Source organism: Pyxicephalus adspersus, chromosome 6, assembly GCF_032062135.1.
Source record: "Pyxicephalus adspersus chromosome 6, UCB_Pads_2.0, whole genome shotgun sequence".
Taxonomy (NCBI): Eukaryota; Metazoa; Chordata; class Amphibia; order Anura; family Pyxicephalidae; genus Pyxicephalus; species Pyxicephalus adspersus.
This window is the reverse complement of record NC_092863.1, coordinates 17,334,423-17,360,860: the sequence shown is the minus strand read 5'-3', so window position 1 is coordinate 17,360,860 and position 26,438 is coordinate 17,334,423. Positions and strand designations below refer to the sequence as shown.

The window sequence follows — 26,438 nt, the reverse complement described above, 5'->3', positions numbered from 1 at the left end:
CTGGCAATCATTGTGATGCCAGGCACTGCTATTTGGTTCCCAGGTTCCTGACACAGCTGTTGCCCTTGTTTCTGCAAAGGCATGAGAAAGGTGGCCTTAAAATGGCCCGGGGAAGTTACTGTGTGTGTATATACAAACATTTTATTTAGTCATATCCCTCCCACTTTCTATATGTGCAGTTTCATTACTTCTCACATGGAGCCTCAAATCCTTCCAAATCATAGCAATGACCCTGAGGGTGGCAGGTCATTATTAGTTTTGATTAATTATACTTGGCAAACATTCGTTGAGACAAGGAAGAACATATTGTAGAGTAAGACGATTTAAGTTGTTTTTCCAAGTTGTGTGTTCTCCTACACTAGTGTTTTGCCACGCTTCCTTGCTTCTGGTGACCTCGTTGCTATTTCTTTGACTTTTCCCATAGTATTTTTTCTCTCTCAAATTACATTCCAAATTCCCATATAAAAAAAAGTATTAAAAGACCTGGGATAAGTCACCTGGCCAGTTATCTAGCAATGGTTTGTGGGAAGGAGCAAGTAGGCAAAAGACTTTACACTACTAAAAGAACATACGGTACGTTATTCCCAAAATATATAAAGCAGAGTCCTGAAATTTTTTTCTGTAGATTGTTGCATCAAAAACTTTTATACCTTCTCCATTCTAAAACTGCTAAAAATCAGCCACTTTGGCAATGCACTTTTGTTGCCATTGCTGTGACAGACTACTTCTTGACTGCAATTTTCCTATGCCTAGAATGAATAGATTTTGGAAGAAAATGAAACTCTGAAAAGCAGAAAAAATAATCAGTTTCTTTGCTTAATAATGGTTCTATTACTTGTACTATAAGGCCTAGTACTCATGGGGTAATTTTCACTTCTGGAACTAAAGCTGAGAGCATGGTTGGCTCAATGGCTAAGGCTCTTGCATTAAGGTAGTTTGTATGTTCTCTTGTGTTTGTGTAGGTTTCCTTACACATCCAAAAAAACAAGCTGGTAGGTTATTGGCTTCCCCCAATGGGCCTTAGACTATTTTAGGGACACAGGATTGTGAGCTCATTTGAGGGGCAGTAAGTGATGTGACTATGGACTTTGTAAGGTGCTGTGTAATATTTTAGTGTTATATAAATGCAGGTTAGTAATATTAAAGTACATTTATAATTTATGCACAGTTTGGTAAGCATTCTAACTAGCTATTGAATTTTGGTGTTTTGAGCTTATGAGGACAGATTGAACGAGTTGGTAAATGCATATGTTCCAGTAATTCCAATCGGGAGCTGTCCTGTGCCTTACCCTGTCCCAACCCCATTGGGAAAAAACCCTGAAATATTCTGTTTTTGCACCATGTTTTCAGACTTGTTATCCATCATGAAATCAACCGGTCAGTTGTTTGTAAATTTGTACAGCAATGGATCAGATTAGTTTAGCTCTCACTAGTCAGAGATGTTGTGCAATGTTATATAACAGGCATCTTTTTGGCACATGTCACATGAATCCAATGCACTCCAAGAAAACTTTGTCAAGAAAACATCCTTCTGTAAACACAACTGAAAGTATTCAAAAGCTTTTAAAAAGAAGCAGACACAATCAGGAATTTGCAAGTATCTAAATGACCACTGTAGACTTTTCGGTATAACTGTGATAAAAATCACATATGTTCCAAAATGATGAAACAGTGTAATGTTTCAGTTCTTCATCATTCTTTATCATTTGAAAGATGTCCTTGAGCTTTAAGCTAGGTACACACTTCCAATAATTATCATTAGAAAACGAAGGATTACGACCGATCAACCAATATGCATGATTATACTTCAAGGATCGTATTGTGCACAATACTGTACATGCTGTAACTATATATTCGTTCAAATTTAATCCACCAATAGTGTCCACACGCTAGATACAATTGTTTGAACGATGCAGGGAGTGACATGTAAAGGATAAAGTGTATTGCAGAAACATCCACGATCACTGAACGACTGTACACACGATAGATAGTGAACGATCGTCAGCCAATTACATCCGCTGTGCCGGTCGTTCATTTCCAACGACAATCCTTGTTCGTCAGCGTGGTTGGTTCACGATTTTCGGCCAATCCGCCTTTCGTTGGTCATTAGTCGTTCGTTTCCAGCGATAATCATTGGACGTGTGTACGCAGCTTTAGGTAAGGCTGTGATGTCATCTGTCTGCTGCAGACTGGAGGAAACATTTCCTCTTCCCCACTGATCAGAATGCAACGTTGTAATTTAGTAGCAAATCACTGTGAGACAAGAACTTTGCAGATTCCAGGTTTTACATAATTGCCTTATATGCATAATTGTCTACTTATGCGGTGACAGAGACAGGGGGGATACACCAGTGGAGGTAACTTTTAATTTTAATACTAATATAAAAAATGTAATCCCTTTAAACTTGCGGTCTATCCAGAATGTTCAAGAATGTGCAGTCTTCAAATGCCTATATGTAACACTGTCGGGTATCACTGTCTATAGATGAGGTCCAAAACATATTATACTGTATCTGTTAACCACACTAAAAAATTATTGAATAAACTGCATGATAAGACACAATATGGTTGATATCTTACATTGTTTCAAAACCTATTCTTTTTTTAGTAATATGATTTATACTGGTCAACAAAAACATTAAAAACCTAAACCCAATGACGTGTTCAACAATGGTTATCCCATTATGATAGCAACTTTCAAGGAGTGGGATATATTGAGCAGCATGTGAATGTTTAATATCAGCACTATATAAAAGGAAATGTGGCTCAGGGGTTAGCACTAAAGCCTTTGCAGTGCTAGGTTCCAGGTTTGATTTCCCAGCCAGGCCATTATCTGCATGGGGTTTGCAGGTTCTCCCTGTATCTGCATGGGTTTCCTCGCGCATCCCAAAAGCATGCAGTGTGGTTAATTAGCTTCCCCCTAAAAATTGACATTAGGCTACATTATTTACATATGACTACGTTAGGCACATTAGATTGTGAGCTCCTTTGAGGGACATTTAGGTACATGACTATGGACTTTGTACAGTGCTGTGTAATAAAGTGGTGCTATATAAATACTGTATAATAATAATACTTTTAAAGTAGTGACAATAAGTGATTGATTTCCTTACCATAATGAATCTTAATTGAGGATGAGAAACTCAACTCACTGATCTCCATTGGTCATAAACTTGCATGGCAGCCCATATCATGACTTTTGGAAAGTGGTGATCTTGCTAAAAAGAAGAAATCTTTGCAGCTGAATGCAGTACAATGGAAATGGCAATATTTGTATATGAATAATTTATTTTTCTGGTAAACAGCCACTTTACAAATAGGTCCCATGAAGTTGCATTGCGACAATCAGCAATAAAGCACAATTACTGTGTAGGATTAAAAAGCAGAAAACAATAAATTGTGTAAATAAAAACTGCATGCAAAACAGTTTTTTTGGACCTTTTGCAAAGTCTCATAATTATCTGTTAATCCTGCCAATGATGCCTACCTAATGGCGCTTTTTTGGTGTGGTATCAATGTGCATTGCTACTGAATTTAGAATACCGTCTCCTGGTAACGCAGTAACTGAATTTGGTATTGGTTTAACTGGTCATATTGGTGCCTTTAGTTGTACTTTTCATTTGTGTTTCCTTTCTATGTATCTGCTCAATGAATATCTGGTGCAAAAGGCAGAAGCCTGACTTGATTTATGCAGCTGGTCTCAGAAACTACGAACCAAGCCATATTTTCAAATACAACATGTGTTGGTGTTGGTGAACCTTAAAGCTAAAGTTAATTCTGCCTTCCCAGTCTCCTTTAATTTTCTCCCAGAGCAAAATGCTAATTATATTTATCTCCAATCTTTTCAATTTTTATTACATACTTTTTTTAGATTAAGGGACATTACCGTCTTTGTCTTTCTGGTCACTATGATGGTAGATTATGGCGAGAGGAAGAGGGGTGCTGAAACGGGAAACTATGGTAATGCTGACCTCTGAGCTTTCATGATAAAAATGACTACATTCCAAATAATGAAGAAGAAGACATGGGACAGTCAGATTGGGGAGGAAAAGGCTAGATCAGCTTTTCTCAAACTTTTTAACATGAGAGAACTGTTAAAATAACTTTTAGGTCTTGGGGAACTCCTAACAATAAAACCAAAATCCACAGCTCGCAGTACATTATTGTGATGGCCAGTGGGATGTATGACACCTGTATAATAGTCAAAAGATCATCTGTGTCAGTGGTAATTGAACTTACATGTACAAATTAGCTATTGTTCAAGGTACATCTAGCAACCTCTTATGAACCCTGGTTGAGAAACACTTGGCTAGATGATGCTGAACTTTCTCCAGGGAGGAAGTGGGGGTCTATGTTGCAGCTTTCAATGCATATTGTGAGAAGTTGACTGTGCAGTGATATTGGTGTAACCAATTTCAGTAGAGTAGAGGACCAGAGTTTTATTAAAAATCTTATGTAAAGAATTTGCCTACATATCAGATGATAAAAAAAAGGTTTGTATCTGTTTAACGGTCTGCCCATATGTGTACAGATCACCCATGACAATCGCTATGAGAAAGGAAGTGAACCAGAAGGACGTAGCTAACTGAACATTTCTTTATGCAGTCAATAGGATAACTTTAAACAAATGGTAATTTATACAGGATACAGTGATATTTAGAAAACTAATGGTGATTCAGTTGGGTAAATATGTTACAGGATAAAATGTCTAATGGAGAAATGGTGCCCGAAGGGGTTTTATATTTCCAAAGTTTTTAAACAAAGTTCTGTTGTTCTTTAGCAGCAAGGTGGTTGACGCTGGCATAACGGCTGGGGGATTCAGCTCTTAGCTCCAGCTAGCATGTTATAGAACTAGACACATTTAAGCTCAGAAAAGGAGGAGGTGGAGGAAGAGGGATCTGGTCTATGGCCCTCTCAGCAGCTGGAGACTGCAGAGCAGCAGAGAGAGCTGGAGACTGGCCACACATTCCTAGAGTTTAAAGCAATAAAGCTTCGACAGGGAGTAATCTGCAAGGATTTCCTGGATATCAGAAGGAAACGCATGTGGGCTAGGCACACATCACCTGCAAGCAAAGTGTAATAAGTAGCAAGATGAAGGGAACTGGAAAATGGAGGAGACAAGGAAGAGAAAGATTTAATGGAGAACTCTTTTAAATCCTGGTTGACATTCTTTAAACTGTAAGTGTACTTGCTGTACAAGAGCAAAAATGACCCTTATGAGGAAAACTGTACTAATAACCCAAAATCCCAGTTCCTTACCAAGAACATTATGCATCTTGCTCAGAGACACGACCTTGTGTACATTATCCAACAAAAATCCTCTTTAGCCTTTGGAAAGGCCACAGTAGCTTGAAGTAGGCCACGGCTATCTTTCTGCTATAGATAGAATAAGGTGGGTATTGTATTATTTATTGAAAGTACATGCCCAGCTAAACAAACAAGAAGCGGCCCATCTGTACGACACCAAAAACTATATAGTGGACAGGAGCCTTTAATTTTTTTAAGAAAGGACAAAAAAAGTAGTAACAATGACAGCTTTCTTATCCAGAAAAAGGTCACCTTTAAGGCAAGATAAAAAGTAGGAGAGGATACTTTTGGAATTGCAGATTATAGGATTAGAATGCGGGAGAAACAATGCTGGGACCATGCAGGAGACATGCACAGTTTGTGTTGATTTATAAATGAGAAATAAGTAGCGAATGAAACATATTTTTGTAGGAATACTAAAGGAACACGGTGGAATAGATGAGTGATGGAGTTATGTGAGATCTGTGCAGAGATTGTGAAGGAGAATGAACAAAGGGATAAATGAAAGGAAACCTGTCTACTCTGTTACTGCAAATAGGGCCCATTAGCAAAAAAGGGGAGCCATATAGACATGGTTAGATCACAATTAAAAAAAATATGAACCCCTAGCAACCTCTGAGGGAACCATAGGGTTCCTCGGAAACCTGGGTGAGAAACACTGGTTGGAGGGGAAGGGGGGTATGAAGTCATCATGTAAGTGTAGAATATTGCATGTGAATACTATGTAGTATTCTACCTAACCAGTAGGTGAAGCTCTGGCATATAGAAAAATGAAGTAAGCAAGAGAGAAGAACAATTTAATCAAGACTAATGGAGGCTGACCTTGTTTAAAAATGCTAGCCAATTGGTTGTTATGCTAAACCTTTAGTTTAAATAATTTCCTGGGCAATGGCATAGAGCAAGTAATCAGATTAGGAAAGTCAAAGTAAAGTCAAAAGTACTTATCCGCATACTTGTTTGGTTAATGTCTTAAAGCTTTGGAGTCAGGGGATTCGCATGACAGAAGACACACAACGAGAAGTCTGAAACTGCAGTTTTATTCTAGAAATGTTCCTTTTATAAATAATTTGAGTTGATAACAAAGACTTGAATATAGAATTGGAGAAGAAGACATGGGGTGTGGGGACATGGAATAGGAAATGATGGAAAGAGAGGGAACACTGTAGAACAGATAAAGAAAATTTGAGTAGGACATGCTGTAAGAGTAAAAAATCTAAATATTTTATATCACAGAACTGTGTACTAAGTATTAGCATTCATAAAAGGTCAATATTTATGGTACAACATACATGCAAATCATGGCAAACATAACTGCTAATGTAACCACTACCAGCAAAGCTTAGCCTGTGCTTCCCGTCATTACTGATTTGCAGGTACAGCATCATCTTCTTATGGTCCAACTGGTCTTTTGTCACCAGTTGGTTGGTCACTGATGATGTAACTTTGGCACATCCATAGAAGGGTCAGGACTTTTCCCCACTTTCATTGTACAGTGCAATACCAGGAGGGACCTAGATTTTTTACTTCCTCAGGCCTCCCGGTTGAGGGCAACTTGTTGACAAATATCAGCAAATTTGAAAGCAAAATTTATGTGTAATTTTATAGTTTGATGTTCACCTTGCCCATCCCCAGTGGTGACATCATATTACCCCAAAAATTGTATATGAGCTTTTAAAATCGAATCGGAGAACTGCATCAATAGTGGCCCGGAAATAGGCTAGATGTTTGTTAAGAACCTTAACAAAATGGTTGCTAGTGCAGAGAGAAGTGGACTACTTCTGACCACTCAAAACTGAAATTCAATACTGCCTTAGCTATATTAGCAAATTTTAATAGCTGATTGTGTAGTGTAGCGGGCAAATCCTAAGGGTTCTTTATAAACCATGATACCACAGTCACTGAGGCTGTGTTCTGATATATTATCCTTGTGGCCTTGGAAGTAGGGTAATACTTTATAATTTATTTGAAAATGCAATGCTTTGTATGAAGGTTGGATGTTTACACTTACAGACAGAAGTTACCTAAGTTCTGGATGGGGGTGCAATCCCACAATACTGTTGGACATCCACTCGCTGAAAGGTCAGATCTGATTGGATGGGATTGCGGTTACTCCCCCTAGTCATTTAGTCTCACTGCTGCCTGCTCCGCCGCCAATTGGTAATTACACCGACTCTGGGTAATTCAGCATGTTTATTACATAAGCCACTAAAAGGGGGCTGTTTTACTAGTTCTAGTCTTTTTTCATAGACAAATATGGACAGCAGCAAAATGCCATTTTTTTCCACAAACTGTGAAAACTGACTGTTTTTTAATGCAGAACAGAAGGTGATGGAAAATATTTCCAAAGACAGGAACAAAACATATTTTAGTACAGTGAGTAAGTGTAGAATCTCTGTAACATTTGTTACTGCTGTCAGGGCCTTTCTGTCCCAGTGCCCCATTATCCTCATTTCTAATCAGTCTTCTCAGTAGAGTCACAGACTGCTATAAAAACTTGACAAATAACCATTGTTTTGGCTGTGGTAAAGCTTTTAGTGAGACAAACGTGAGGAATAATGTCTGTTGCTGTCTTGATATTTCTTTACTCAACAATATGAAAACTTTGCTCGGGTTCATAACTTTTCAGCATCCTGTACAGTCTTCCAGCAGTCAAGACGTTAAAATTCCTTACATCCTCCCTTGTTGCCCATAAAGTAGGAAAATCACTTGCCAGCCTGGCCCAGCTCCAGGCTGCTTTCTGAGATTACCATCTTGGATGGATGTCACGCCAGCTCTGCTAGAGAGAAATACACATGGGCTAGCCAGCACCTTCTGGAGGGCCTGTCAGACTTTCCATGAGCTCATAAGAAAACTAGAGCTGTAGAGCAGCAGAAAACAGACAGTGAGATGGGGAGGAGGGGCAACGAAGAGAAGGGTGACCCCATTAACACCTTGGACCCAACACTGGAGTTTGCACTGTAGCTTTGATTTTATTTTGCTAGTAAATTTGCCAAAGGCAGCAACTCCCCAAAACGTTAACACTTTTCCTGGCTCCTCTCTGTCTGTGTCCCTGGATCAGACTCCCTATCCTTTCACTGATCACTACCATTCTGCAGAGCAAGGAGAAACCATCCTTGACCTGTGGAAAAGACTATTACCTTCATCTGCATAATAAAATTAAAGATAGCTGCATTTAAATTAGAGCTGCTGCTAATTGAAACCACTCAGATGACGTTTTCCCAAGGAATAAAAGATTAATTTTAATTGGCAGCAATAACCTGCTATAACCATCAGCCCTAGCTTTCTCTAGTTCCAGTTGTTAGTCATTTTGTGTATTGGTTTTCTCTGGTATAGAGGTTCTAGTATTTTTTTTGGAAGCCTGCATGTGTGTAAAAAAAAAATAAAGTGCACAGGGTATGTCACTTGGCCGTCTTCTAAAAGGGGGCAAAAGCATTATGATGGGACAATAGTTGTCCACTTAGCCAGTTTGACTGCTTTTCTCATGATCAGCTGACCAAGTACCTGGATAGGGGCTATCTCTATACTTAAAAGAGACTCCTAGACAGGTAAGAAACCTAATGAACTCATATACTTCCTCTAGGAATCAGAATAGACCAAAATAAATCCACATCCTTTATCCGGTGGTGTGAAAAGTGAACACCAAATGTACTTGTGTTTGCCAACATACATAAAAACGAGGAAATAAAGGAAAAGGAAAAAAAGCAAAAAATTGGCAGTATGCTTGCATGCTGCTTGTTGTAGTAATTTGCATCCTGCCACCCACCTAGTAGGACATTCTGCAGGATATGAGGAGTATGGAATAGTTTGCAATATGATAGGATTGTGCAGAAAAGGAGACATGTGCCAGCTATTTTCCTGTTGTAGACTGGAATATAGTAATGTCTTCTTGCCATGTGTACATTTATTCCAAATACCCTGTATGTGTCTTTTATTTATATAGTACATTTATCATGATAGAAATATGTTAGCAATACTGGCTGTTTGGCAGTGACCAGCTTTCATTATTCTGAATTTCTGGGAATTATTGGCTCACAGGTCACTAACCTGGAATTATTATAGAGATAAGGATTTCTGATGTTTGTACAGGCCACTTCTGATCTGAATGTTGTATCAGGTTTGGATTGGAGTTTGCATCAGGATACTGACACCTAGGTTCAGTGATAAAGAGATATGTCAAATCAAATACATAGAAGTAGGCATGGCAGATCAGTGTAAGGTGTCAGTGAAAAGCCTAAAAGGGGAATACTTGTGGTTTGATTTTTAATTTAGCTAAACAATAGCTCTTTGGCATTCTTGTATTGTATATTAAATGCTTAACTTTTAAATATACTCAGTTTTCAGCTTATCAGAAAAAATAGCTGTGAAGCCACTGCAGAATGTGACAATATCGGACAATTAGTACCAGTGATCTCCTGTGTTTCTGACCTTAATAAAACAATATGATTAACATCGGTTTAGAGTAAAACGTGTCCATTTCAGGAGTTTGTATGGGTTGGAGTTTTAGCAATAAATCTGGATCTTAAATGAAGACTTGGATCCCTTGAATGGGGTGACATTGCCTGCTTTTCCCGATTAATCCATGGGTCAACAACCAGACTGTGTCTCCTGCTACATCTCCCCATTAGTGTTGGCTGAATAGCTCACTATTCGATTCGACAGCTATTCGATCGAATAGTGGGAAATTGTCCTGGTGATCAAATGCCGAATTCGAACACCATTGAAGTCAATGGTGCGAGAACTCAGGTTTTTTTAGGGTCTTTAAAGGGCTGCAAGAGCAATCAGATTGCTTTTGCGGCCCTTTACTAGTTGTAGGTGTTCTATTGCTGTTTCCGTGCTGTGCTACTACTATGTGTTCTTGGATAGAGTTTCTCTATCCAAGAATCATAGGTGATGAATGGGGACTTGTCCCTATTCATCACCTGTAGGGACCAGTGTTCTTGGATTGAGAAACTCTATCCAAGAACACATAGTAATAGCACAGGGCGGCAACAGCGATCGCTGTTGCAGCGCTGTACTATGTATTCTTGAAAAGAGAAACTCTACCCAAGAACACAGGGCCCTACAGGTGATGAATGGGAACAAGTCGAGTTTTTACTGTCGAATACCGTGTTTTTCAGGTCGGGTCTATCAAAATTCGAACAGCCATATTCGGGTCGAATATAAGGACAACCCAAATTCGAACACCATCACTACTCCCCATATACACTCTCTCACACATAAAGCACCTGGTAGGATTATCTTCTGCAAAAGAATAATTCTCCCTATGAGAAAGTATATCTGGAATTTAGAATTGATATTTTCAGGGATCATAATTTAGATTCAATCATTCGCAGCATCCAAAGACCGAGTTGGCGATGATGACTTAATGGTTACTATATTGATTTTGGCTGCCATTGCTATAAATGAAATCAACTTTTGACACAGGTTTTATACCATGTTATTTATTTTCTAGGAAAAAGACGGACAGGGCTTGTGAAAGGTTTTGTGGAAAACTGAGGTTTATTTTTTGCTCAGGGATCAATAGCATATAAACTGTGGAACCCAGTTTTGTGCTTTTTCGCAAACAACATAGAGAGGTCAAATCAGAAGGCCAAATTTAAAAAGTCTTCTGCATAACTATGTATTATATGCAAAAGACAAATTTTTTAAAACAACACTATTGGTATAGGTAAGTGGACATTATTAGAGCTTGGTATCTGATAAGACTTTTAAGAGTGTAAGTCAGATACAATAGCTTTTCAATGTGAGACCTAGTACTTTTAAATACAAAAACCGTCACTAATTACCCATTCTTTGTGTTCAAGTAGAAAATACCTGTTAGTAACCCCTTTGGTTTTCTGTGTAAATAGCTGCTATGACTAACCAGTCCTTTGTCCATGTTTGTATTTTTTTCTGTAAGCCAAAAAAGAATCTTGATTATCAAATTCTATCATAACTGAAGAGTTTAATTAGATCTGAGCTCAAATTTCATATTTATGAACAGTAATGACTTACTGTTATGAACAGTAATGACTTACTGAGGTACTAAGAAATGCAGGTAGTCAGGTAGGTTTGTCAGTGAATTCTGAATTTATTTAAAGATAAAGGATCTCTTAGTTTGGTAACTTAGTACTTTGTATAGTATATGGACTAGAGAAAAAGCATCTAAGGTATGGTGAGAAGAAAGAGCGAAAGCCAAGAATCTAAATGTGGCGATGAAAAGTCAGAGAAAAGTATTAGGGAACTTTCTAATAAGTGTTAACAACTTGAGTTAGGAAGTTTGCTTGTTACTCAGGTTTGGGATTTTCCGGACACTGCTAAATTCTTTCAATGTGTTTCATGTCGTCCGTAAATGGACAGAATTAAGCTTATTCTAGCACTATTAAAGGACTTTATAAATTATGTTTGGGTTAAAGGTTGATGTCCTGATGATGAAATTTAAATTAAGGTGTTAAACTTCAGGTTCTAAAAATCTACCTCATCTCTGCAATGGCTGAGTGCTATGTATGAGTACGGGGAATATATTAAGGAGTTTTATGTATTTTAACTTTCACTCTTTCCCACTCGCTGTGGCCATCCAACATTTTTGGCAAGCCTGGTTTAGGTTGTGTTTTGTGATTAAAATCGCAAATTGCTGATGTTGAAGTTAATTGTATCTTGCAATAGCTTTATCAGGGAACATGAATGGTGCATATTTATGTTTTGGATTCTTTTTTTGCCACAAATCTTAATGGAATAAAGACCTTTCCTATATGAGGCTTATTTGGGAACCAAAAGCACATTGGTTTATGAATGTGTCAAATTTCTTTTCATGATAAAAAAAAAAAAATTTGATCAATCTCCTTGCATTTAAGTGGTGACACTAGCATTTGGTAAAAGAGAATAATTCAAACTTCATGTGTTGGAGACTTGAAAGATTTATTGTATAATAAAACCAATGGTCAAACCATACAACAGGTTTGTTGGGAAGTAGTGTTTGCAGAAATGTCTGGAGTATGGGCTCTTGCTTTGGACTTCTTGTGGATGATCCACCTGTGATCCTGTGATTTGGGGTATATATATATATGTATATATATATATATATATATATATATAGCAACCAACTAGTAACCTTTACCCTCACTATAGTGAGCCCACTATTAATAGTACATAGGGAGGCCCATATGTGGTGACACAACTTGGGTCTACTTTCCATTCTAATCCAAATTCACATGAATACTGATACTGATGAATACTGCGCATGGGTACATCTCAGACAGGAAACCATTATCTCCCCATACCACATTGTCTGTAAGAGGGGTTCTGCCAAGGTATTTCATTACATCAGTATAGATTATGGGCATCATAGGAAAGCCTCCTGGCCAGGTCCCCACTATATACATGGCATTTGGCCATTTCCCCTTACAAAACATTTTGTTCTGTTATACAGCATTCACGTTACTTATAATAATCATAAATTAATAGTCAGTTAGTCTATAGGTCTATTTTTCACATACAGAATAGACGTCCAGTAGAGTAGCATCCCATCATATTGCCATGTGCGTACCGCCTAACACATAAAACTTCACAATCAACACTGCCTGAAAAACTTTAATATATTATTGTCACTGGAAAGAGACAAATATATAGTTAAATATATATCCTTGCAACAGTACTTTTATGTTAGAACTTTAGGTAGGTATACATGGACTATCTGTTGTACTCTATATCTAGTCACTAGATTTTGGATGATGGATTTCCTAATACTGTGGATTGGTTTTCTTCCAAAATTACTTTTAGGAAAATAACCATAAATCTTCTAACTCTATGGCCATAGCTTCCAGCTTCTTTCCATTACTCTGAACTTAAGTAAATAACAGATCCTCATACTGACTAAAGCAGCATTTCTCAATGAGGGATCTGTGGCATTTAGGATTCCTCTAGACGTTGCTAGGGGTTCCTTGAGCTATGAGCAATTTGTGCATCTCACATCAGTTTAGGTGATACCAATCATCTGTAAGACATATTCTTCCCACTGATCACCATGAAAATATACTGTGATTTAGTATTTATGGCAGGGGTTTCCTGAGGAGATGACAAATAGTTTATGTGTTTCCCCTTGTGAAAAGGTCAAGAAAAGCTAGACTAGTGCAATATAACAACAAATTTGTGTTTAATGATTAAAGAAAAAAAATCACAGCCATTAGCGAGCACAAAAAGTTAGCCAATGCACTCTGCTAAAAAAAATTATAATTATGACGTTACGACACTGAGAGAATTTTATGACAACCAGAATATCTCAAGTGCTCCGATCATAAAACCATAAATGTCTTAAAAATCTTTATGTATGCTGTATATAGAACCTCAAAATGGTAGGTGTTTGTTGTCTAAATAAAGAGAGCAACTAGGGTGATAGTAATGTTCTTCTACAGATACAGTACAGTGAGAGACAAGGGAAAATGTGTTTAGCAGAATCAATGGGTGAAAGTAAAAAATCTGAAAGCTAATACAGCCACCAGATCTAAGGACTGATCAGTTACAATTTAATACATTTTAGTTTTGGGGTTTAGCTATGCTTTAAATATATATTTAGTTATTTTAACTTGTACCAATGCAAATATTTACATACATTTGGTATGGTAAAAGGACATGAGATCCTTAGATCAACTCTGCTAGTGAAGGCGTCAGCCTGCACCCCTAAACAGTTATTGCCAGGCGCAGCCTTACAATAGCCCATACCTTTAATCCTAACCATCAGGTTTTTCTTTGCATTCTTCCACATTGTAGAAAACTTCAGAAATTTTAAAGTGATTTTGATGTTAGTCTATACGTTTTTTTCAGCTGAAGATGAGCATCCCAATATCAGCCTAAATCCATGCCCTACGAATGACAAAACATGTCTCCAGAAAGAACAAGCCAAAGCAAACCGGAACAATATGCAGAAAATGAAGAAGCTGACTTATACCCGTCAAACGATTAATAATTTACCAACTCAGATGGTAAGTGAAGCTTTATAAGGGTCATTAATATTGATTTTCACAAGGTAATGCAGATCTGTAATCATTACCAAAAAATAAAGTATATTTTTATACTTAATATAAAAATAGTGGAAGTACCTGGATATGGTCTGGCATGAGCTTATTGCAGTCCCTGTATAGTGGGTGAAATCCCTAGGTTTAGGGTGAATATTCCAGGGAAAGCTGATTTGGGTATTTTTATCTTCAAATGAGCTATTCATTTTTATCTTGTTATTTTTTTATGAAAGTATGCTGTATTTTTTCTCAAACTCTCTCAGGCAGATAAACAACTTTTTTTATATTTTATTATTAATAAGGCACCATCATCTTCCAAGGTGCTGTACATAAAAAGAAATATAGGTGTAATATACAGAAATACTATACAACAGAAACATTACAATAACTAATATAGACAATATCTAACAAAACATACAAAAATTACAGAAACTTACTTTTTAAATTCTCCTGTAAGTCCCCTGTGCCTCTGTTCCAGAATACGTAGACTATGCTGTATTAGACTGGAATATTTGAATAAATGATTGAAGCTGGGGGCAGTTAAATACACAGTTGAAATACATATTTGGGAACTGGAAATCATTACCTGCCACAAGACTTGTTTTTTTTATTCAGCCTGTTTTGTGATTCAGATACCCCTTACAGACAACCCAAATAGATCCGGACTTTCACTGCAGAGCATGGTCTGCCAACTAGAAAGTTAAGAACACAAAAGAGACTGGACATCATCTCTCTGCTTAAAATGCTCCCACTTTGGACCTAAGTTGATTTCTTTATTTTTTAGGCCTGGAATACACTAACCAGACCATTTAACATTAACTGGAATATGACAAGCAATATAACCGATGCTACTCACAGTTTAATAATACCTTATCAAGAAATACTACCTTCTTATCAATATATTCCCTGACACCCGATGGGCAGATCTTACTGGTAAAACAAAAAAGAGAGGGGGGGTTTTGAGGCTAGAAATATTGTATTCAATAATTATGTATTCAAAAAGGCAATTATCATACATAACAATAATAATCCATATCCTATTAGAGAGTCATGGGATTCGGATGGTATTTCTATACATAGATAGACTGAGCAAAACGAGGTCTGGGCCATCCTGGGCAGAACATTAGAAAAGGTAGATATCATAACAAATTCCAATTTGCATTTAAAATACATTTAGGTGCATCTAAATCCAAAACAAATACCTTAAATATTGTAGGGTACCAGTCCCTAAATGGGGTAACTGCATAACTGTTTTTATTTAGGTTTTTTTCCCACAGTATTTTCACCTGGTGATCCATGGAATAATATACATCTATTTAGACATACAGACAGTGTCACAGCCACAAAGTTAATTTGCTTACATTCCCAATAAACAGACATAGACATGTTTTGGGGATTCACTCTGAGCCTGATATGCTTTAAAATGCTTTAAATATATACTTATGTAATGTTGCCACATGACTCTGCATTTACTGTGTAATGAGGACTGCAAAGAGAAGATCCAAAGAAGAATAGTGACCCAAAGGGGAGAGATTGTTTATCATACTAATATGTTTAAAGTAAAATGTCAGAAAAGTGCTTTCAGTGGAGAATAATTAAACCTGTCAAGGCTATTGGAGAGATTTCTTTTCTGTCCATCTGAATGACCTCAAAGTAAGGAAAGATCCTCCCAATAGGGTTACACGTAGAAATAAGCCAACCAACTCGACCCAAATTTTTTGTTTAGTTTTATCTGTAAGTGGGCTTCGATAAACACTTTGGCTTTTTTTGTAGGGTACCTGTCACATGGCATTGAACATAGCACTGGAGAGATTAGCATCACTCAGGACCAAAACACAGGAGGATTTTTTAAGTACCCCAATACCAAACTGTGACCGAGATGGCTACTTCAATCCAAAGCAGGTAAGGAAAGAGGAAACAAGTCAAGCATATAACATTTTACCTTGTAAAATAGCTAAAAATGGTTGACTCCAAGCTGGGGGGGGGGAATGGTAAGTATAATTTACATGTCCTGGTTAAAGCCTGCCCACTTGTGTGCCCATATCTATCAGCCCTATCATTCACAGTTGTTGCTTATAGTTGTATTGTACTCTTGCTGCAATTGTATTGTAAGCCCTCATTACAATGCATCACCCATTCAGCCACAATGCGACAAAATAAAAAATAAATTCAAACCCCAGGATAATTTACAAAACAGTACACATAAACATAAATTAAGGTGCGGGGAAATAGGAATCCTGGTGGGGAAGGGGTTGAACATTGGCTGCATAAAGGACACCGAATAACTGGAACCTGGACAGATAAGCTATATCAATCCTCCTCCCCCAGCCTAGTAATTCGAATAATAAATGATATTAAATGTACATTTTTAGGTTTATATTTGAGCATATATGGTAGTTGTGAATAAATTAAGTGGTGTATGAATAGGGGTTACAAATCCAACATGACCCACAAATTAGACGAAGGATCTGAACAATAAACTCCTGGCGTTTGAAGCTTATGAATAGCCAACTCAATGAAAACACATTCCTAGTATTGCTAATATTTTATCTCAACAGTTTTTAAAGTAAACCTATTATGAGAAAAGGTTCCGGGGGGCTTGAATGGTCATGATGGAAGGGGAAACTGCATGCTTGCTGCCCCACTTTTGTAGACAGCCCGCTTTATATTTGTTACGTTTTATATAAAAATTACTATAATACTCTTTTTTTATATTCTTGTTGCTATTTCTACTTCTTACAGTGCCATCCAGCTCTGGACGGACAGCGTGGAAAATGCTGGTGCGTCGATCGAAAAACTGGTGTCAAGCTAAGCTCCATCTATGACCCTGTGAATGACCCAGACTGTCAAGTGGGATCTGAACTCATCAGAAAATAATGGAACGAGCTTTGTTTAACTTGAAAACCGCCAACCCCTGGAACATCCAACAAAGACATTTAGTTCTCGGGGACTTGAAACTCTTTACGCTGATGAATCTACAAGCGACTGCAAGAGGAACTTAAAGGGTGTCTCCACTTACCTGGCAAATTTGATATTCTATGGAAGTACATCGTCAACTTTTGTAAATCACTGCTTATTAATTTCCTAATATACTTGTAAAGGTTCTGGAAGTATCCACTGAATCAAATAACATATATAATATTAAGTCAATAGCAATGGTGGAACTATATTCTCTGTCTCCACTTTTCTTAGTTGACTTACCAAAACAGCATTCAATATGAGTTTTCCAATGGCAACAATCAGTAGTGGATACTCCTGGATTCTACATAAATTTAAGGGAACACAATGATTAATAAGCACTACTTAAAAAGTTGATTTTTTTTGTCATCGGCCTTGGAGTATTAAATTTTCCAAAAAGGCAGAGTTGTGGGTTGATACCTTACCCTGCTAAAAAGCCTAAGACATTCCTTTTAAACTGCAGACTGTCGATTTCCAAGGACATATAACTGTGGAAACATGGGAGGTTGGGGTTTAATGCTTCTTTCTTTTATTTAATAGTTATAGGACATTGGCAGGTCAGGATTTGGGAGTCTTAGGATTTAATAGTGTGCAGAGAGTAGCATTCTAATAAGCTAAATAATACCAAGTATTATGTTGGCCACAAGTAGGCAAGTTTTTTGTCTAATATGGTGGAATATTTAATAATTACCTTAAAATTGTCAAGCATCCTAAAACTAAATACATATTTGTTAAAGTTAAACTCCAGTTATACATTCAAAACATAGGTGAACTTTTACCCACCAGTAAAGTTTTTATAACGTACATTTGACCCAGGCATCTCATTCAGCCAGCACGACAAGGTCCTGGACCTAGCTGAAGACTACAAGAGTCATTGAATAAAGCAATACAGCCTGGTTCAAAACCCAGTTAAGCATTTGACTGGATGGTGAAGAAGCAGCAGAACAATGCTGGTCTAACAGGAGGCTAACAGCAAGTTATATTAAAAAAAGTATACTATTAACAAAGTAATCCCATTTTTTTATATACATAACAGAACTAAATGGGGTTTTAATCCAAGGTTAATCTTTAACCTTCTTTGTATCTAAAAACAAACTATAAACTCTTTTTGCTCATTTTTGGTAAAATTTAACATTGAATGTATATATTATAAAAGTTAGAAGTGTGCAATAATATATCTGTTGATGCAGCCAGAAATCAATAAGCTATTGCCCCCTCTGCCCTGTGCTGCACTGAAATCACAAGCGGTGTTATCAGCCCTGTCCAGGTCACCCCTATGATTTACCACCATAGAAATACTACAGTACGTGAGCATTGACCTTCTACAACAGGAATTGTGGTCACCAGGTGAAAAGGATTATTTTGCATTTTTGACTTTAGGCTTGGGTATACTTGGGCCACGTACACACGTGCAATGGTTCTTGTCTGATAATTGGCTCAGGGCTGATATCAGGCGAGAATCTTGTGTGTGTACAGTGCTTGTCTTCCGAACCACCATCCTGGGCGATCCACAGAGGGCGGACAACGAACAATCGTAATGAAAGTGAAGGGGAATGAGTACAGCGGGGTGCCGCTCCATCGTTCTCCCCCTCCCGTCTCCATAGAGCAGAAAGGGCTGTATGTACACTCGTTCATGCAGTTGTTTGTCACTGGAAAGGATTGTGAAAGATCCTTTCCAACGACAATTATTGCACATGTGTGCAATAAGTGCCAGTCTGGAGAATAATCAATTCAGCAACCATATTCAAATCATTTAAACTTGAATAGCAGACAAACAGCTAAATGCACAGATGAAATACATTTGAGATATTGGTACCCTGCCAAAGCATTTGCAATTTTATTCATCTACTTCTGAGCCTAAACTGATCATATTACACATCCCTGGCAGAAGGAGACCTTTACCTTTTGAGCAGTTTTAAAAAAAATCACAGTTTTTGTCCCTCCCCAGCTTGTAATTGGGCAATGAGAGAAGTAGCAGCAGACAACTAAAGTTATCTTTCTGCTTAACTCTCACTTTGGTCCCTTTTCTTGTATTGCAGCACAACCGACCGATCGTGCTGTGTCTCCTTCTCCCAATCTGAGCTCCTGCTATACAGGTACTGCAAAGCTGATACACGGTTTATTTGCAGCGAATTACACTTGTGCAATCAAAAACATACATTTAATGATGAATAAATGCAGAACTGTATTAATTTATCCTCCTGGGGTTTGCCTTTGAAAAGGGAAGAACTCTAAATGCAGTGTTTATTACAAATCCTAATGTGGAAATGCAGGAATATTTAACAGGAATCAGGGGTTTTTAGCAAACTTGGCAACATATTGAAATATTTAGTAGGTATTCAATGAGCTTTGGGACTGGGTTAAGCTCTGCAAATGCTGGCTAAATAATAGATTCCGGCTGCTTAATGCCTGCTTATTATGATGCTCTTTAGACTAGCTATGGAATCTCCAAAGCAAAATGCCCTTGAGTACTTAGCCACCAGAGATAGGTAGGACCTATCCATGTTATTTTGCAGAGAGATAATGGGACATTAAAAAGAATAATCATTTTTAGACTAACCGTCCACATATGACAAGCTTGAGGCTTTTCAAGTTATAGCTGAGAGTTTGAGGAGCTGTTTAATCGGAATTTCAACAAGGAGTGTAATGTGTGAGCCATGTATGCAGCTTAATATCAGATGATGTTCAAAACTGTAAAAACATAAATAATACCTAAACAAATTGTATGAATTAGGTTTTGTTAGCATTATTTGGGGGGGTTTATCGAATTAGCAAGCCCCTGTCTTTTGAGGCTTGCAATGTAGGAATTTTGAAGTAGCAACTTAAGGAGAACCTGGATGACTTGAGCATTGAGATGGTGCAATGGAAAACATTTGGTTTTATTGAGGGTATTGAAAGCTCATCTCCAGGCAAAAATAAAAGCCACCCATTCACCAATTTTATTTTTTTAAAAAAGCCCTCCAAACCACCCTACCCCCACTTACCTAACTATGCTGTCACGTGTCCTTTCTTTGCCACTGGAAACATGTGGTCAAACACTGCAGTCAAAACCCAATGTCATTTGTCATCATATCATTATACCACTACAGTCTATTGGAGCATGCGAGAACCACTCCATTGGGAACTCTTTATGTCACACAAACATTCATTAGAGCCTCCCGCTCTTCTGTAAGGAAGAAGGAACATTTTAGACCTGGAGCATTATTTGAGTCAGATAAGTATTTTTTGGGATCTAGTTAGGTTTTTCAAAAATGTAATCCAAATTTCTTTATTTGTTCTGAAAGAATTAAGGCTGTTTGATTAGAATGGCTAAAAGGGAATTACCGTTTTGGAGACTGAGAAGTCAACAGTGGTAGCTTCCATTGTACCTCAATACAGTTTTTCTTTTTTTAGCAGTAACCCATGGAAAACATATCAAAAATTATTCACTTATTTGACAAAACAATCATCTCTGTATGTATACTTTCGAAGAAAAGATTGGTGGACCCCAATGACTGTTGGGTCTATTTAGTAACGCCATGCAAAAAATGTTTTGAAACCTTTCAAAGGATATTTATCATTTAGAAAATAAATCCTTCTTAGAGATCACTCTTTCCAGGAGAGACATTGATGGAAGTTAAAAAGTTTTCAGTTGTCCCTGATACTCAGGTGAGGAGAACTTTTACAATAGGGATCCTAGTTCCAGTAAAAACTGTCAAAATCAGGCTGTTTGGGACATGATTTTTTACCCCTTCAGCTAAGCAGTCTATTTGATTACTCCAAAAAATTAACAATAAATCAGTGTCTTTATTTCTGAATTATACAATAAATTACAAGCTCCTGTTGGTTTTTCAAACGTTCCCAATACATTTCTGCTTGAGTTTTGAATAAAATGTACATACGCTTATCATTAACTGAGGGATTAAGCAGGTGAAAGTATAGTGATTGGGTATAATCAATCAAGAGTAAGTATTAAAGAATCTACTACTGCAGTGTGAGGTAGACAAGTTGATCAACTGGATTAAATTAATAATTTATCTATAGCTATCCTTACAAAGTACTTTCCCCTAATTTGGGAAATTTCACCCACTTCCTGTATGCAAAATAGGAAGTGAACAAAAATGGGATACAAACAATAGAAAAAGTTGACGGCCTGATATCACTTTTGGCATCACTAAAAAAAGCTTTGGCTTAAGATGTACTTTAAAGGAAACCAGTCCCAACAGGACGTTGGGCATTGCCCATGTTAACCTTCTTTCGGAAATGTTAGTTGCTTGGTTGTGGCAACGACCCTCTTGTGTGCACGTTGTGTGTTTTGCCACTACACTTTGCACTGTTTTACCTAATAAGCCTATATAAGATCTAACATCCTCCAATCCTTTGTGATCCTGCTGTAGCAGTCAGTCTCAATCTTAGCCTAAAAATCTGATACTTAATCAGTTGCTTTAACTGTAGTATGTTTTCACTTCTTGCTATTTGCACTTTAGGGTTGATATATACCAATGTGAGTGTCCGTGCAGCTATTCACATTGCTTTCTTTCTTTGAGAGGTGAAACTTGACTGGTGGCATTAAACAATGCCCCCCACCACTTTTTTATACTCTTGACCTAATACTTGTTCTTTCTCACTATCAAAATAAAAAATGAATAAATTAAAAAAAAATGATAAATAAACTTGAATATAATGAATAAATGTAGTAAATGTTATAAGTACATTTGAGCCTATGGTTTTTTAAAACATGCCATGACATACTTGAGAAGTCGTAATACATTTTAAGTTTAAATGTTATTTGAGTTGCTTGTAGGATTCCAGAGTCTATATTTCATGTTTTTATGTATAATCCTTTATTTTTCTTAATTGCAAAGAAATGATGGACAAGAAAAAAATAAAGTAACAACTCTGTTGCTAGCAGTCAACATCTTTCATGTTTTTAGTTCTGGTTGGAAAATGCTTTGTATATCAAAGCACATTAACAAACAGTAGATTATTTTTAGATATTTTACCTTGCTATTTAACTGTGCATTAGATATATGACAATATAGATTTGACAAACAAAAATATTTCCCTGGTTAATCAGGAAATCTAGATAATTTTACACCTTGCATCCAGATATTGAACAGATTAAAGCAGAATTCGGATTAAAAATAATCTACTAGAGTGTCAGCAATGCTGAGTTACAAAACTATACAAGCTTTGATCAATAATAGGTAGGCCTTTCCCAGTCAATGTTTGATTTTTCAATCAAAATTGATCAAGAAAGGCCCAAGGTTTTTAAAGATTTTGGTCTGATTTGATGTTTTCATCAAATTGAATATCTAATATTTGTATAAAATGTGCATAATTGTCTCTATATGTATAGCCTACACTAAAAATCTGTAAAAGAAAAATACTAAACAGTAAATAACTAAAACACTAAAATATTTAAACACAAACATGTTCTATAATTTGTAGTGGCAACGCTGTTGGGATCTGTAAATATAACATATTATCTATTTGTCTCCATTTCTGCATCTGGGAATGCTGCCAATATGCCAATTTGCTCTTCTCCTAAATCAAACACACAAAGTGTTGTCTGTCTTTGGCTCTTAAAGTAAAGCTGTCATAAGAGAGCTGATGATTCTGATGCTGTTTCTGCCTGGTTGTTGTGCTGATCTATCAGCATATTGTTTAGCGACTCAAACTGTTGAAGCAATAGAATTAGTTTGGAAGGTCATTTTGGTATGTTTTGTATGAACAATGGGGTTCCTGCTTACAGGTACTCTTTATACATATGTGTTCCATCAGTAGTTAATTCATTGGTGATATAATAAAAAAATAACTTATTTAGTTCACAACAAAAACTGGACCTGTACCTGAGCAGTCCAAAAATGCTCTTTGAGGGCTAAAGGGGAGAAATGGCAATTTGCCCCCCACTGTTAGAAGCCTGCAGATCAATATATGGATAGCAAACATAATAGTATTTGCCATATTTAACAATTACTTGTTTACTAAAGTATTTTTAATGAAGTACCCTCTAGATCAGGGGTTGGCAAACCTTTATGGCCACTAGGCGATTTTAGGGGTAGGCGGGAGCACACGAGGCTGGACTCTGAGCCCCGCCCTAATGGCTTCGCCCACCACCAGGGAACGCCCCCTGAAGTGAAATCCCTCTCCTCTGTATGCATTGTGGAGGAGAGGGATTTCCCTTCAGGGAGCGTTCCCTGTTTACTGCGGTGACAGTATCAACGCCGGCCCCGGTAAATAGGGGAACAACAGCAAGGAGGCGGAACCGGAGCTCCGAAGGCTACGGCTCCGGTAGTTCCTAACGCCCCCTGGCAGATCCAGCCGGCATTAGGCCGGATCGGCCAGGGGGCGTTAGGCCGGGACGAACTACCAGCTAGGTCGTATCTGGCCTAAAGGCCGGAGTTTGCCGACCCCTGCTCTAGATTAAAACATTTACCTTTTAGTCAGCTCCTGAAGTGCACATCCTGAGTAAATGGCACTGTCCTGTGGCAAAATAAAATGTGTGGTGCTAATACAACTGTAAACCGAAAGCACTTTAATATACAGACCCTTATGGTGTTTTCAATACCCGTAGAGTCCAGAGCAGCTCATCTACTATATTCTGTAGTATTGTAGTCTAGCATTTATAAGGGTAGTAAGTGCATAATTGCTAGTTCCTTAGGGCTGTTCAATCTCACCTAATAGTTTTTAGTAAATAGTTACCCCCATATTGTAACATATCAGTATTGGTGACCATACTTATAGCTGATCTGTGCTTTGCATACCTTAGTTTAATATATAAATGTGGATCACCATAGTGTATATACAGCATGCCACTTTCTCTGGCGTCTGTATATATATTATGGTAGTCTGTCACTGATTCTTAGTAGTACTGTATGTTTATCATGCATCTCTGCCATGATGAAAACTGCTGTGACATCATCAATGCTGGAATTTGTAGACTTGTGCTTTATTTGGTCCTGCTGTTCCTTGATCTTTCATTTAAAAATGCACTTAAATGCTTGATAGACTTGACGGAAGGGATAGTAATGGCAAAGAAAGTAATCAATGCAAACATATGCTAGGGCTTAACTGGCCCAATTTAACATGTCTGTATCTGCAGCATTTTATAATATACATTCGCAAAGTAGTTACATGGGTTTGGTTGGAGGAGTTAAAATGGTGCTTGAACAAAAAACATTTTGATGTTGACAAGACATGAGTGGAAGTTAAAAAACTTTGATTTTTAGTAGGAACATTTCTCATCAAAAATGTGTCTGCTGGATATATATCTGGATATATTCTGGATATAAATAAAGCACTAAATCTTGGACCTGGTTGTAATATAACCTTTGCTATGGGATGTGGCCATCATAAAATGGTGATAGTTCAAGCACTTCCAAAGCCTCCAAGCCAGAGCATGCAGTGTCAATGACACTTCTTTCTTTGCCTAAAGAGCTTGGCTTACAGCAAAATGCATCATTGTGTCATGCCTATGGTGTTTTCTTGGTAGATTTTAACTACTGCCATTGTCAGGTAGCCACATCACATGCAACATCTGGAGTCGCTGCAAGAATTAATTCTTCTAGATTGTAATGTTTGAAACAGCAAGATAATGTGGCTTTATTTAAGAAGATTTTTATGGTACTTTCACAATTGTTACTTATCTAAAAGTCTCATTTTGTCACTTTGATTTCCACTTTAAGTATAATTTTTTTTTTAATGTTTTAATGTCTTTTGAAATGACCACAATATATTTGTGAATGCAAATGTCTTGTCATACAGAGGTGACAAACGTGTGGGTGACCCACCTGTCTGATCGACCAATAACAAAGCTAGCGTTTACTTTACAAAGTTAGAAACAAGAATTGTCATGACAAAGGATATCTGCCTTTAAATCAATGTAGCATTTTGAAATGTAATGTACATATCAACTTTGTTTGAAATGCAATGTGAAGCAATAAAACACTGATATTTCATTAAAGCTGGTTGATGATTTTATATTTTGCTTTCCTAATCAGCATGGGAAATAAACAGCACTGTGGCACCTGGGTTCATCTATTGTGGCAACAGAGGCTACAGAACTCAATGAATTTTTGCTTATCAAGTGGCATTGGTTTTTTACCATAATGAAGACCAATGTATAATTACAGCATTGACTTAAATTACATAATCACAAAGCCATTACATTAAAAGTAAGCGACTGATATTTTGCCATTGATAACCCCGGTTTTCAGTAATATTGCTGCATTGAGTAGTGCCAAAAAATGAGAGATCTAAGAATCCTCTGGAATAGTTTTTTAATGGTGTTTACAACTGGAACAATTGGGGGGGCCAAATTGAGATTCTTCCCCTTGTATCAAACTTTCAATGCTCTTTATCTTGAGTTCCTCCTCCTTTACAGTGCATAATCATTGATAAAAAGTATTTTCACAAGAATCAATCATGAATGGGATCTTATGAAATTATACATGAGGCCTACCAAGAATTCTAAACCAAGATCCTCCGCCCATCTTGCTGAAAAATAGGCATCAAACCAATATTCCCAAAGACAAGTTTTCATGAGGTGTCTTTTCACAGATATGGCATACATATTTTTTAGATTATCTGTGTAAATCTTTAATGTTCAAACTTGCCAGACCTCTCCTCTTACTTCACAAGTGTACTTTGGCCCTGTTGGTGGGCTATAATTTTGGCAGACCAGCTATATACATATATAGTACTAAATGGAGATGTGGCAGCAATAATTTCAGGTAGGGACATTTTGTTAAAAAGCTGTCAAGCAGTGAAAACCAGTAGAAAAGAGAAGACTGTGACCATAAGGCTCACAAGCTGCATTCTGGGAGAGGAGGGAGCAGACAACTTTGATTCTGCCCTATCCTTCCCCCCTCCACATTCAGAACATTTCCAGGTCCTACCACTTTCACCTGTGCAACATCTCCAAAATCTGCCCCGATCTATCCCCGGAGACCATCCTTCCCCCCTCCACATTCAGAACATTTCCAGGTCCTACCACTTTCACCTGTGCAACATCTCCAAAATCTGCCCCGATCTATCCCCGGAGACCACCAAACTCCTTGTACACGTTCATATCATCTCTCATCTGGACTACTGTAACATCCTTCTCTCTGGTATTCCACTAACCCGACTCCTCTACAATCTATCTATCTACAATCTATTATGAATGCTGCAGCCAGACTCATCCATCCTTCCCACCACTCC

At 37.4% G+C, this 26,438-nt stretch overlaps 1 protein-coding gene across 1 annotated transcript in view; it reads left to right on the top strand.

Moving 5' to 3' along the window:
* Positions 1–25,200, top strand: part of IGFBP4 (insulin like growth factor binding protein 4) — a 40,768-nt gene extending 15,568 nt beyond the window's left edge. Inside the window, exons 2-4 of the mRNA XM_072414807.1 lie at positions 14,107–14,264; positions 16,071–16,199; positions 17,040–25,200. Of these exons, the coding sequence (XP_072270908.1) occupies positions 14,107–14,264; positions 16,071–16,199; positions 17,040–17,174 (422 nt within the window). The 3' untranslated portion in view covers positions 17,175–25,200. The remainder of the gene's footprint in view (positions 1–14,106; positions 14,265–16,070; positions 16,200–17,039) is intronic.
* Positions 25,201–26,438: the final 1,238 nt, after the last annotated feature.